Genomic DNA, 12,503 nt, shown 5'->3' on the forward strand with positions numbered 1-12,503 from the left:
GGCCGTGTCATCACACAGCTCCATGGTGAGTGCAGGCAACAGACGAGGGTATAGCCTACTAAATTGAACGCTCTTCTCCTTATTCTAATTCCGTGTGCGTTAATCTTCCAACATTAAATTGTGTTTGTCACACGCGCCGAATACAACAGTGAAAAAATGCTTACTCACAAGCCCTTAACCAACAATGCAGTTTTAAGAAAAAAAAAGTTAAGAAAGTATTTACTAAACAAACTGAAGTTTATTTTCTTGCTACCTCATGCTAATCGCATTAGCCCACGTTAGCTCTACCGTCCCACGGGGGGGGGGGGGGGGACGAGACGACACTGATCCTGAAGAGGTTTTACAAGGATAGCGTAAGATACATGTACTGAAAACCCTATAGAATGTTGGCCAGCAAGTGGGAGGGTTTCAGCCACTGAATGTAGCCACACATTCAGAGCACGTCACGTGACTGAATGGGTCAGTCAAAATAACAAATACTTAGAAGTGTGTAGTAATAACGTGCGTAGGAAAGGCATACATTCCTAAATCGGAATCGACCCCATACAGATTCTGTATCTGCACGCACAGATCCACAGTGAGGGGAGAGAAGGTCACCGAACGTGACACCGTTTGGGGACAACTAGGTGGAACATGCGAATGTGGTGTTAATAGCTTGGAAAAGGGCAGAGCCGTGAGATGAATTGCAGTGGGGTTAACACTGACAGTTGCTGACAAGATCTACAATTGTTATTGCCACTTGGTGGAAACTATGGTCCCGGGGGAGGGTTTGACACGAAATGCCGTTCTCAATCTATGCTATCTCTTCACCCACCAGTGTCCCGCTCCCATAATTCAATTCGGCTCAGACAACCAATGGGTACATCAGTTTCACTGAGCGATAGCATCCGCTTCACACTGGGTTTGAGCCCACATGTCTGCTATCCCCAGTCATGCGCTTAATATAAATAAGAAACCTGTGTGCCTCTGTGATGCACATGAATCAAAAGGGCAGTCTATCAAACTATGACCTCCTTCATTATACATCGAGAAGCTTTTCACCTCCCCAGTACATTTTTTTATTTTACCTTTATTTAACTAGGCAAGTCAGTTAAGAACAAATTCTTATTTTCAATGACGGCCTAGGAACAGTGGGTTAACTGCCTTGTTCAGGGGTTGAACAACAGACTTCTAACTTGTTAGTTCGGGGATTCGGTTACAAGTCCAACGCTCTAACCACTAGGCTACGCTGCCATATGGTACTGGAAATGTATGGCTGAAAGCCCAAATTTTCTCTCTGGATATTCGTGCCTTGGTTTAGTAGCTGCTGTCACCTTAAATGTCATGTGACCTCCCCTCTCTTTCCAGCCCAACATTGGACACCTTGGCTTTCCTCACGGACCATCAGATGAGAAGGTGGCAGTCGTTGCCGTGGACGACTGTGACATCGCCATGGCGATTCGCTTTGGTGGCCAGATCGGGAACTACTCTTGTGCCGCTCAGGGCATGCAGACAGGACAGAAGAAGTGAGTGCAGAGTCTCAACGGGTTTATCCAGCCCCACCTGTCAAGCCAAGCTTAGCTTTTCACCCATCATGCAACCCTGCACTGCAAGTAGAAAGTAGTGACAGCAATTGCCATTTGTTTTTCCTATACAGCAGACATAAAAACCTACATCTGTATAAGTATTTTTAAAACTTGTTTAAAAACATATTTATTCTTATGCAAATCTTCATATCTAAATCTGTTTTTTGTTCAAATGTAAGTCTGTCCCCTGCTTTGGACAAGTTTGTATATCACAAGACTTCCCAATAGAGAGCAGTTTATTATATGGCTGCGGTGCATTTTTCACAACTTACGCAAGCATAGGTCACACTAAACAGTAAAGGTTTTAATGCAAGGGTTAAGTAGTTGTAAGTGGCTTGACCAGCCTCTCTCTCTCTCTCTCTGTGTGTTTGGTTTTGTGTGTTTATTTTGTGTGGCGGCATATTGCTACAATACGGCCTCAATGTTACAATGTTCATTTCAATGTTCTAGTGTGGCTGGTGCACTGCAGTGTCACTCAAATCACGCTCATACCCAATGTCCTTGACTCTGGATCGAGAATCATACACAAGGTGATAGTTGTTCTATGTTGTCCATCTCTAGGTCCCTGGACCTCACCGGTCCCCTACTCCTGGGTGGCGTTCCCAACCTGCCGGAGGATTTCCCTGTCCGGAACCGAGACTTTGTGGGCTGCATGAGAGACCTAACCATAGACAGCAAGACTGTGGACATGGCCAGTTTTGTGGCAAACAACGGCACGGCCGCAGGTCTGTGCTAATCCTCACGTGTGACATAATATTGATATTTCAACATCTTTTTTTCTATTTTTGTCTCTATTGATGCCTCTGATTATTACATGCCTGTATTCAGGGTGCACAGCGAAGAAGGACTTCTGCACTGAAAGTGTGTGTCTGAACGGAGGAATGTGTGTGAACAAGTGGAGCACGTACTCCTGTGTCTGTCCCCTAGGCTACGGAGGGAAGAACTGTGAACAAGGTAAAGGGTTTTAGGGAAAGTGCGTGTTTTGGATATATATATATATATATTGTTTTGGGGGGGGGGTTCCCTGTACGCGTGTGTATGCATGTGCCCTGTGAGTATGTGTTTTACTGTGTGTCTCATCATTAATTGAGTTCAAAATTAAATGTCGCAGCCATGCTCCACAAGGCTAGCGGGGAGGAAACAGACAGTGGAGGTCAAGGTGGCCAAGTTTCCTGTCAATCTCGACATTCCTACATTCCACACACACACTGACTCTAACACTGGCCATGTTGGAATACTGCATTCTTCTGTCCCGGCCGGCTTGAGGTAATCACAGATCTCAATTGGCCTGATTGATAGAAGTAATACCTATCCTCAAGGAAACAAGGATGGAAGGAAGGAAGGATGCATTTCAAAATGACTGTATTTACACTTGGTCCAGAGCCACACCACATCTCATTGGTGAACTGATTATTACCCAGAAGCATATGGGGCAGTGGTACAGTTCTATTTTAGCGCCTGGCTACGCAGACACGCGCGAGCAGCGTGGGTGCAGCGATTGAATAACATGTATGTATACATTTATTTTTGCAAAGCTCGCACACGCGACGAGAGCGCTCGTGGTCAGAACGTAAGGCACACTGTGAGCCAATGCTTTCCACTTTTCTGACGCAAATCCTGTTAGCAGGAAAAGGAAATCACATCTCTGATGGCTTTAAGTTTTCAGAAAGCTTCGTTTGGCCTAATTCATAGAAGTACCTCAAAAAGGGCACAGTGGGTGTTAAACACTGCAGGTTTGCCTCTATATGTCTCAGGCTATAAAATACAGCTAATTACTGAGTGTTGGGTGTTTCTCAATCCTAACTAAATCTGTGTTCTTATGAGACTGATACTGATGATTTGCGTGTATGTACAGTATGTGTAATGAACAATAGCATGAATGTGAATCACACCCATATTAATCCTCATTTAAGCACACACACGCACACAGTATTAATCACCATTTCCTGTAGAAGGCTCAGCTGTGGTTGTAGGGGAAGCAATAAACAAGTACAGACTCTATCCACAACTTTTACTTCTGAGCTCATCCTCTACAAGACCAAACACACAGAATAGCTACCTGTATGGTAATGATAGCCCCCTGGATATGTTACAATGGCTTTGTGGTCAGGGTTTATCCAGATTTTTTGGAACAAGGCCTAGAACGGGCCTAGTCATTCTGGCCTCTCATGTGCTATTACCGATGTCATTTTGTGATTTAAGTCAAAATTGTACTTGTATTCTTCTTAATCTATTTGGTTCTCCAACTGAAGTCTCCCTATCTGTTCACCCTTCCTCCAGTCATGCCCTCCCCTCAGCACTTTGACGGCCAAGCCCTGGTGTGGTGGCGCGAGCCAGAGGTAACCATCGCCGTGCCCTGGTACATGGGTCTGATGTTCAGGACCAGGCAGAGCTCTGGCACCCTGCTGCAAGCCAACGCTGGAGACTTCTCCAAGATACACATCCTGGTGAGTGGAGCGGGGCAGTACAGAGTCCATACAGTGCCTCCATGTTGTCAAAGTAAAAGGCCAAGCTAATGCCATAGTAACGTTAAGCTAATATGCTGCCGTTAAATTACTAAACATCGTGTTCTCTCTCTCTCTCGCTCTCTCTTTTCTCCCCTGATTTTCTCTCCTGTCATCCTGTCTCTCTCTCTCTCTCTCGGTTCTTTGCCTTCCATCTGTTTTTTCCCCCTCCACCATCTCCCTCTCTCCCTGACTCCAGATCAGTGGCAAACACGTGCGTTTCCAGGTGTTCCTGGGGGTGAAGCGGGTGGCCCTGCTGGACTTCCCTCAGGTCAGGGTGAACGACGGGGAGTGGCACCACGTCCTGGTGGAGCTGAAGAGTATCAAAGACGGGAAGGACATCAAATACATGGCCCTGGTGTCACTAAACTACGGCATGTTCCAGGTACTCGCTGACTGACTGGCTGCACTGTATTTGTGTGTAGTTTCCTGTTCTGTACTTGTTTGTGAATTTAATGTGTGTATTACCAAGTGTAATATGATACACAATTACACATGGTAGTGTTTTATGGGTGGGTGCCTTTCACAGAGGTCAGTGGAGATAGGTAACGAGCTGCCAGGCCTGAGGCTGAGGAGTCTGTTTGTGGGGGGCCTGATGAAGAAGGATGGGACGGTCCAGAACGGACTCAAGGGCTGCATGCAGGTGAGCCTGTCTATGATATGATCATTTTTGGAAAGCAAAATCGTTCTACGACAATACAACCCTGATGGTCCTTCCCTCTCCTGCGTTGCCAGGGCGTGCGGATGGGCGAGACTTCCACCAACCTGGCTAATATTAACATGCGTCAGGGTCAGAAGATCCGGGTGGAGGAGGGTTGTAAGGTGGCTAACCCCTGCACCGCTAGCGCCTGCCCCGAGCACAGCCGCTGCACCGACAACTGGAGCTCACACACCTGTGTGTGCCACCCCGGTAAGCCCCCCCCCCCCCCGGACAAGACCTTTTTCACTACCATTAAAAAAAGCTGAAGCAAGCACACATTTTCATCAGGAAATGAACCTATTCATGTTATCTCCCCCCCAGGATACTTCGGGAGTGACTGTGTGGACGCGTGCCTCCTGAACCCCTGTCAGCATGTGTCCACCTGCGTCCACCAGCCCAGCTCCCCCCATGGCTACGGTTGCCAGTGTGGCCACAATTCCTACGGGCAGTACTGCCAGAACAAGTGAGTACTGAGATCCCTAGAAACTGATCTAAGGCCAGTTTCGTTTTTTTTTTTTTGTGTGTGTGTATTTTCTTAGTTTCCGTTTTTTTAACTCGCCTTGAGATGTGAATTGGTGCTGGTTCTGCTGTTTGTGCCATGTTCTTGAAGCGTGTTCACATAGTTTCCAAGCTTATCGCAGTAACTCCACTTAACCCCTACAGTACCACTCAGCACCTTCCATCAACATCTGCAGTAATCTGGTTTTGTTAATTGTTGCCCCTTGGCTTTGGTATTGGTTGGTGTCAAAAAGCTTTACAGTAGTTTGGCATTGGCTTAGCATTCCAAGTCCCTTGTGATTTGCTCACGGTTTCCATTCATCCGTCCTTACTTGCTATGATAAGCTGGGTTCTAAGGGGAATAACACCTTGTTCTGTTGTTCTCCAGAGCTAACCTACCCTGTGCTCGCGGCTGGTGGGGGAACCCTATCTGTGGCCCATGTAGCTGTGATGTCAGCAAAGGGTTCTACCGAGACTGCAACAAGACCACTGGGGAGTGCCGCTGTAAGGTACTGAGAAGTATTTAACATACTTAGTCGCTTCTGTCGAAGTCCAATTTGAGCATGTTGGCGAGCTATCCTCATTTCGTCCTGAGTTGTATGCTTAGTTTATGCTCTCTCCTGCCCTCAGGATAACTACTACCGGCCCGGGGGAAGGGACACCTGCTACCCCTGCGAGTGTTTCCAGCTTGGCGCCATGTCACGCTCCTGCCACCCCCACACGGGCCAGTGTCAGTGCAGGACGGGCGTGATCGGGCGCCAGTGCAACCGTTGTGACAACCCCTTCGCTGAGGTCACCTCCAGCGGGTGCATGGGTAAGGCAACCTAGGACCTGGAAGCTCTTGTAGCATCTCACTAACTCATTCATTCAATTTCGGATCTATGATAGTTTCTGCTTGGTTGTTCTCTTTTCACTAGTTGTGTATGAGGGCTGTCCCAAAGCCTTTGATGCAGGGATCTGGTGGCCAACAACACAGTTTGGACAACCCGCTGCAATGAAGTGTCCCAGGGGATCCACTGGTAAGCACAACAAGTCTTTTCAGAATGTGAAAAATGTATTGGAATTACATAGACTTCACTGGAATTTTTCCAGACTTTATAATGTTTATACTGTTGTTGTTGTTGTTGTTGTTGATTTCCTCACCGTGTCAGCCGAGAGGCAAGAGGTCAACAGAGAATCTTCACGATCGGTCCTCTTCCTTACCCTTCTCTCTCCCCCTTTCTTTCTCCTCCCCTCCATCCCTGTTTCACCCTCGCTCTTCCCCATTAGGCACGGCCATCCGCCACTGCAGCGACGAGAATGGCTGGCTGCCTCCCGATCTCTTCAATTGCACCTCTCTCACCTTCTCTCAGCTGAAAATAGAGGTATGCCTTGGTTTAACCTTTTTTCAAACCGGGAAGTCCCATTGAGATTAAACCCTCCTTTACCATCGAGACACCTGTCTGACGTCTCCCTGACCTCTCACCTTCAGGACGAGGAGCTGCACCTCAACAGCTCCAGGATGGACGGAGAGAGGTCAAAGGGCATGGCCAGCATGCTGCGGAGCGCCACCAACCGCACAGCGGCCCTCCAGGGCAACGACGTGAAGACGGCCTACAGCGTGCTGACCCGCCTGCTGCAGTACGAGAGCCAGCAGCTGGGCTTCGACATGGCCGCCACAAGAGACGTCCACTTCCATGAGGTGGGCCGCTAGAAACATGCTTCAACTAGTGTTGAATACGCAAGTGCCATGTTGTGCACTTCCTCAACTCTCAAAATGATGTTGGAGGTGAAATAAGAAGGTATAGACAGGATTAGCGATTCTTTGGCATCTCTTTTCGTTGACATCAGGAACTCATATGAACTCATAGAAATATACCCTGACATGCCCTCAAGCTCTCTGTCATACTACATCCACCCCAATTTCCTCTCACAGCACAGTTTCGGGAGACTCGCTCAGCGTTGAAAGAATGACCCACATTGTTCGGTAACATAGCTCAACTGCTTAAGGATCCTGTTAGCTTTAAGTAACTAATAGTTTCCCCAAATCCTGCTTATAGCTGGTACCGGTTTCCTAAGAGCCTGTTTCCCCGGTTGGATATTTCTCCCCCTATAGGGAATGTGATCCGGAGCCTATTATGTGGAAGTAATACAGTGCAATGATTAGCATGTTCTCTATGAGCTTTATTAAGGCCATGACCATGCTGGGCGCTAACGGCTAACTGTGTGCATTCTTGGCACCAGCCCCAGCGCATTAGGGTGTGTTAGATAACAGAAGGTGCAGCTGGAACGGTTTAGGGGGTCAAGGACCAATCAGAGTGGATTTATTGAGTGATTGGACCAATGGGCGACTTGGGAGTAGTAGTTCCCCAGGGGTGGTTGGGCATGGGGCCAGATTGCACAGGTGATGTTATGAGATGATGTCTGTACAGTGACCCCCCCCCCCTTCCTGTATAGGGCAGCTCGCCTTTCCTTCTTTTGTTTTCTTTCGTCCTTTCTCTCTGTTCTGTTGGCATTGATTTCACATGCTTCATTTGGGATATATGATACAGATTATGGATTCTGTTTGTCGCTGATGTATGCGGGAATGATACCATACCAATCGGTAATGCACGGTATGACATGGGTGAATGCAGAGTATTGCATAGTATAGATATGCCGTAGGTGGATGACAAATGTGTGTAAATATTCTAGAACATGGTCCGAGCGGGCAGTGCCATCCTGGACCCTGCTAACAAGGGACACTGGGAGCAGATCCAACGTTTCGAAGATGGCACGGCCCTACTTCTGCATAGCTTTGAGGAGTACGCCCAAACCCTGGCCCAAAACATGAGGAAGACCTACCTGAAACCCTTCACTGTTGTCACGGACAACATGAGTGAGTCCACCTGCAGTGCAACGACACAATTCTTTTCTTGCGGTAACCTGATTTGCATGGCTAATTCATGCAAAGTGATGTTACATAGCCTAAAATAGCCTACTATACCACCAATACCTCTGGTGTGTGACAAGCATAATTAACAACCATTCTCTCTCTCTCTCTCTCTCTCTCTCTCTCTCTCTCTCTCTCTCTCTCTCTCTCTCTCTGTCTCTATATGTCTCTCTGTCTCTCTCTCTCTCTCTCTCTCTCTCTCTCTCTCTCTCTCTGTGCTCACAGTTGTTTCTGCGGATTACTTGGACCCGTCCAATCCAGAACAGGCAAGCATCCCGCGTTTCCAAGAGATCCAGGCCTATCCAAAAGAGATGGAGTCCTCCGTCCGCTTCCCAGAGTTCCCAACACAGCACGAGCAGCCAGTGGAGGTTAAAGGTGGGCTTAAAGGGGTGGATACGGCATGGACTTTTTGGGGTTCACCATGCAGCCTTCATAACGTTATAGAATTAAGTCTGAGCTGTTGCACTGCGTCAACCGTTTGTCAAGTTCTTCAACCAGTCTTGGTAGTGTTTTATTTATATGTGTGTGTGATTGATTGATTTCATTCATTCATTTATTGTCATAATATCATTACAGCAGTCTCCACGGCACCAGCCAGAGACTCAACAGCCACAGACGACCCCATAGCAACAGCCACAGACGCCTCTCCTGTCCAGACTGAGTCCACTGACTCCTCCACTGTCGGTCACCAGGCGTCTGCCAAGAAGAAGCGTCACGCTGAGGTCCCAGGCCCTCTCCCTGTTGCCGTGGTGATCATCTATAGGACCCTGGGACAGCTCCTGCCTGAAAACTACGACATTGATCGTAGGAGCCTGAGGTACTTCTTACATTTCCTCCTCAGTCTTACCACATAAAACACGTTGGTTGTCTTTAAAATATGCTGTCGAGTGTATAATTCAAAGATCTTACACAGTGCCGTGTGTACGACATGCGACGCGCTTCGCCACACACAGAACATATAAACAACTGTTCTCTCCTTGACAGTTTCCTTGTATAGAATGTGTGCACGTTTGTGCAGTTGTGTGTGTGTGTACAAGGAGGTTCAATTCTATCATGCTTTTAGTGTTAGTCAGATCAAATCAAACTTTGTCACATGCGCCAAATACAAGTGTAGACCTTACCGTGAAATACTTACCTGCAAGCCCTGAACCAACAGTGCAGTTCAAAAGAATATATTTACCAAGTAGACTAAAGTTAAAAAAAATAAAAAGTAACACAATAAGAATAACAATAATGAGGCTATATACAGGATGTACCGGTACCGAGTCATTGTGCGGGGGTTAGTTGAGGTAATCTGTACATGTAGGTAGTGGTGAAGTGACTATGCATAGATAATAAACAGTGAGTGGCAGCAGTGTACAAAAGGGAGGGGGAGGCGGTGTTACTGTGTGTCCTTTTGTTTTGGACTAGTTTTCATTGTGGTAGATGTTTTTACTGCTGTGGTCCTGCCTCACAGTTGTAACCAGAACCTTACGGTAAGTCATTCTCGATAAGAATGTATTTTGGATGACTACAGTCAATGTAAACACACGTCACCTGTGTGTGTGTGTGTGTGTGTGTGTGTGTGTGTGTGTGTGTGTGTGTGTTTAGACTCCCCAACAGGCCCATCATCAACACCCCAATTGTGAGCACGGTGGTTCACAGTGAGAGGGTACCCTTCACCATTCCTCTTGCACAACCCATCACCCTGGAATATAGACTACTGGAGACAGAGGAGAGGACCAAACCTGTCTGTGTCTACTGGAATCATTCCATCGCGTAAGGATGAGTATACCTATCAATGCTCTTATTTATAAAGTGGTTCCTCAATTAGACGTTTTGAAGAAGCTGTAGCTGGACTGTTAGCATATTCCTTACTAAAACAGTTGTTACACAAAGGTTTCTATACCTAAGAAATGATCATGTTCAATTATATTCCATGATATTCTTTAGATGTATGTGTTGACTCAATATAAACTACACTGCTCAAAAAAATAAAGGGAAGACTTAAACAACACAATGTAACTCCAAGTCAATCACACTTCTGTGAAGTCAAACTGTCCACTTAGGAAGCAACACTGATTGACAATAAATGTCACATGCTGTTGTGCAAATGGAATAGACAACAGGTGGAAATTATGGGCAATTAGCAAGACACCCCCAATTAAGGAGTGGTTCTGCAAGTGGTGACCACAGAACACTTCTCAGTTCCTATGCTTCCTGGCTGATGTTTTGGTCACTTTTGAATGCTGGCGGTGCTTTCACTCTAGTGGTAGCATGAGACGTAGTCTTCAACCCACACAAGTGGCTCAGGTAGTGCAGCTCATCCAGGATGGTACATCAATGCGAGCTGTGGCAAGAAGGTTTGCTGTGTCTGCCAGCGTAGTGTCCAGAGCATGGAGGCGCTACCAGGAGACAGGCCAGTACATCAGGAGACGTGGAGGAGGCCGTAGGATGGCAACAACCCAGCAGCAGGACCGCTACCTCCGCCTTTGTGCAAGGAGGAGCAGGAGGAGCACTGCCAGAGCCCTGCAAAATGACCTCCAGCAGGCCACAAATGTGCATGTGTCTGCTCAAACGGTCAGAAACAGACTCCATGGGGGTGGAATGAGGGCCCGACGTCCACAGGTGGGGGTTGTGCTTACAGCCCAACACCGTGCAGTACGTTTGGCATTTGCCAGAGAACACCAAGATTGGTAAATTCGCCCCTGTGCTCTTCACAGATGAAAGCAGGTTCACACTGGGCACATGACAGACGTGACAGAGTCTGGAGACGCCGTGGAGAACGTTCTGCTGCCTGCAACATCCTCCAGCATGACCGGTTTGGCGGTGGGTCAGTCATGGTGTGGGGTGGCATTTCTTTGGGGGGACGCACAGCCCTCCATGTGCTCGCCAGAGGTAGCCTGACTGCCATTAGGTACCGAGATGAGATCCTCAGACCCCTTGTGAGACCATGTGCATTGATGCTATGGACTGGCCCGCTCGTTCCCCAGACCTGAATCCAATTGAGCACATCTGGGACATCATGTCTCGCTCCATCCACAGACTGTCCAGGAGTTGGCGGATGCTTTAGTCCAGGTCTGGGAGGAGATCCCTCAGGATACCATCTGCCACCTCATCAGGAGCATGCCCAGGCGTTGTAGGGAGGTCATACACACTACTGAGCCTCATTTTGACTTGTTTTAAGGACATTACATCAAAGTTGGATCAGCCTGTAGTGTGGTTTTCCACTTTAATTTTGAGTGTGACTCCAAATCCAGACCTCCAAGGGTTGATAAATTTGCTATCCATTGATCATTTTTGTGTGATTTTGTTGTCAGCACATTCAACTATGTTTTGGTTATCCTGACCTGGATGCCAAGTAGTTTATTCTCTAAAAGTATGTCATTCTCCAGATTTGCCCTAACCTAAAATGCCCCTTGGATATTCATTTAGAATCCTCCAATCCTCTAAATGTAATTATTGGCCAAGAGCCATGTAGGTTGCAAAATAGTTGGGAAGAGATTTTCGATGGCACATGGTTTATGAATTGACACGCAATTTTCCGTTCCTCCTGAAATCGCTAACAGTCAAATGCGTTCTCTCCTTTGCCCACACGCACTTTAAACATTTGGATAATAAAGCGTTTGAAGGTTGACATTGGTTGTTTTTATGCATTCGTGAAGTGAAGCGCTCCAGCTGACACGCTGTGGTTCATTTGATGAAGGTGCACATGGGCCTATTTATATAATGAATATGAATTCGGAAGGCAGAAATGATTAAATATTAAAGCATTAGACCTCTCACTGAAGGTGTCAGTAATACAAAAGTTAAACTTAAATCCGAACTGGTTGGAGATAAGAGTACATGGCCATAAAGCCTAGATAAGTTTTCAAATTGATCAAACGTCAATATTCAATACTGTTAAATGCTTCTCAAAGATGCCCCCTGGTGGTCAAACTACCATTAATGGCAACAATGGCTGACAATGAAAGCTCGCAAGGTGTCCTGCAGTACAACGCAACTTTTACTAGAAGAACCACTGTACCATAGGTTTTACAATGGAGTTTAGCTAGATTCTGTTGAAAAATGGAGAGAAAAAAATCATACCCAACAATCTCTATTTTGTGTCCAGGGTTCAAGGAACGGGAGGCTGGTCTGCCAAGGGGTGTGAGCTGGTGTTCAGGAACAGCACTCACATCAGCTGCCAGTGCAGTCACATGTCCAGCTCTGCTGTGCTCATGGACATCTCCAAAAGAGAGGTACTGCCCTGAGCCCTCTACCCCACACACAAGGTCAGCTGTAATGTTATTATTTTATAATTGGATTATTTGATCTGACCTCCTATTCTGTGTTTACCTCCTCAG

At 46.9% G+C, this 12,503-nt stretch overlaps 1 protein-coding gene across 1 annotated transcript in view; it reads left to right on the top strand.

The window, feature by feature from the left end:
• Positions 1 to 12,503, top strand: part of LOC135509576 (cadherin EGF LAG seven-pass G-type receptor 1-like) — a 79,927-nt gene that overhangs the window by 58,874 nt on the left and 8,550 nt on the right. Inside the window, 18 exon segments of the mRNA XM_064930341.1 lie at positions 1,348 to 1,505; positions 2,127 to 2,290; positions 2,394 to 2,519; positions 3,846 to 4,012; positions 4,269 to 4,454; positions 4,599 to 4,712; positions 4,805 to 4,979; positions 5,091 to 5,232; positions 5,656 to 5,776; positions 5,898 to 6,081; positions 6,185 to 6,286; positions 6,537 to 6,631; positions 6,739 to 6,948; positions 7,941 to 8,124; positions 8,404 to 8,553; positions 8,755 to 8,995; positions 9,769 to 9,936; positions 12,272 to 12,398. Of these exon segments, the coding sequence (XP_064786413.1) occupies positions 1,348 to 1,505; positions 2,127 to 2,290; positions 2,394 to 2,519; positions 3,846 to 4,012; positions 4,269 to 4,454; positions 4,599 to 4,712; positions 4,805 to 4,979; positions 5,091 to 5,232; positions 5,656 to 5,776; positions 5,898 to 6,081; positions 6,185 to 6,286; positions 6,537 to 6,631; positions 6,739 to 6,948; positions 7,941 to 8,124; positions 8,404 to 8,553; positions 8,755 to 8,995; positions 9,769 to 9,936; positions 12,272 to 12,398 (2,814 nt within the window).

Source organism: Oncorhynchus masou, chromosome 22, assembly GCF_036934945.1.
Source record: "Oncorhynchus masou masou isolate Uvic2021 chromosome 22, UVic_Omas_1.1, whole genome shotgun sequence".
NCBI lineage: Eukaryota > Metazoa > Chordata > Actinopteri > Salmoniformes > Salmonidae > Oncorhynchus > Oncorhynchus masou.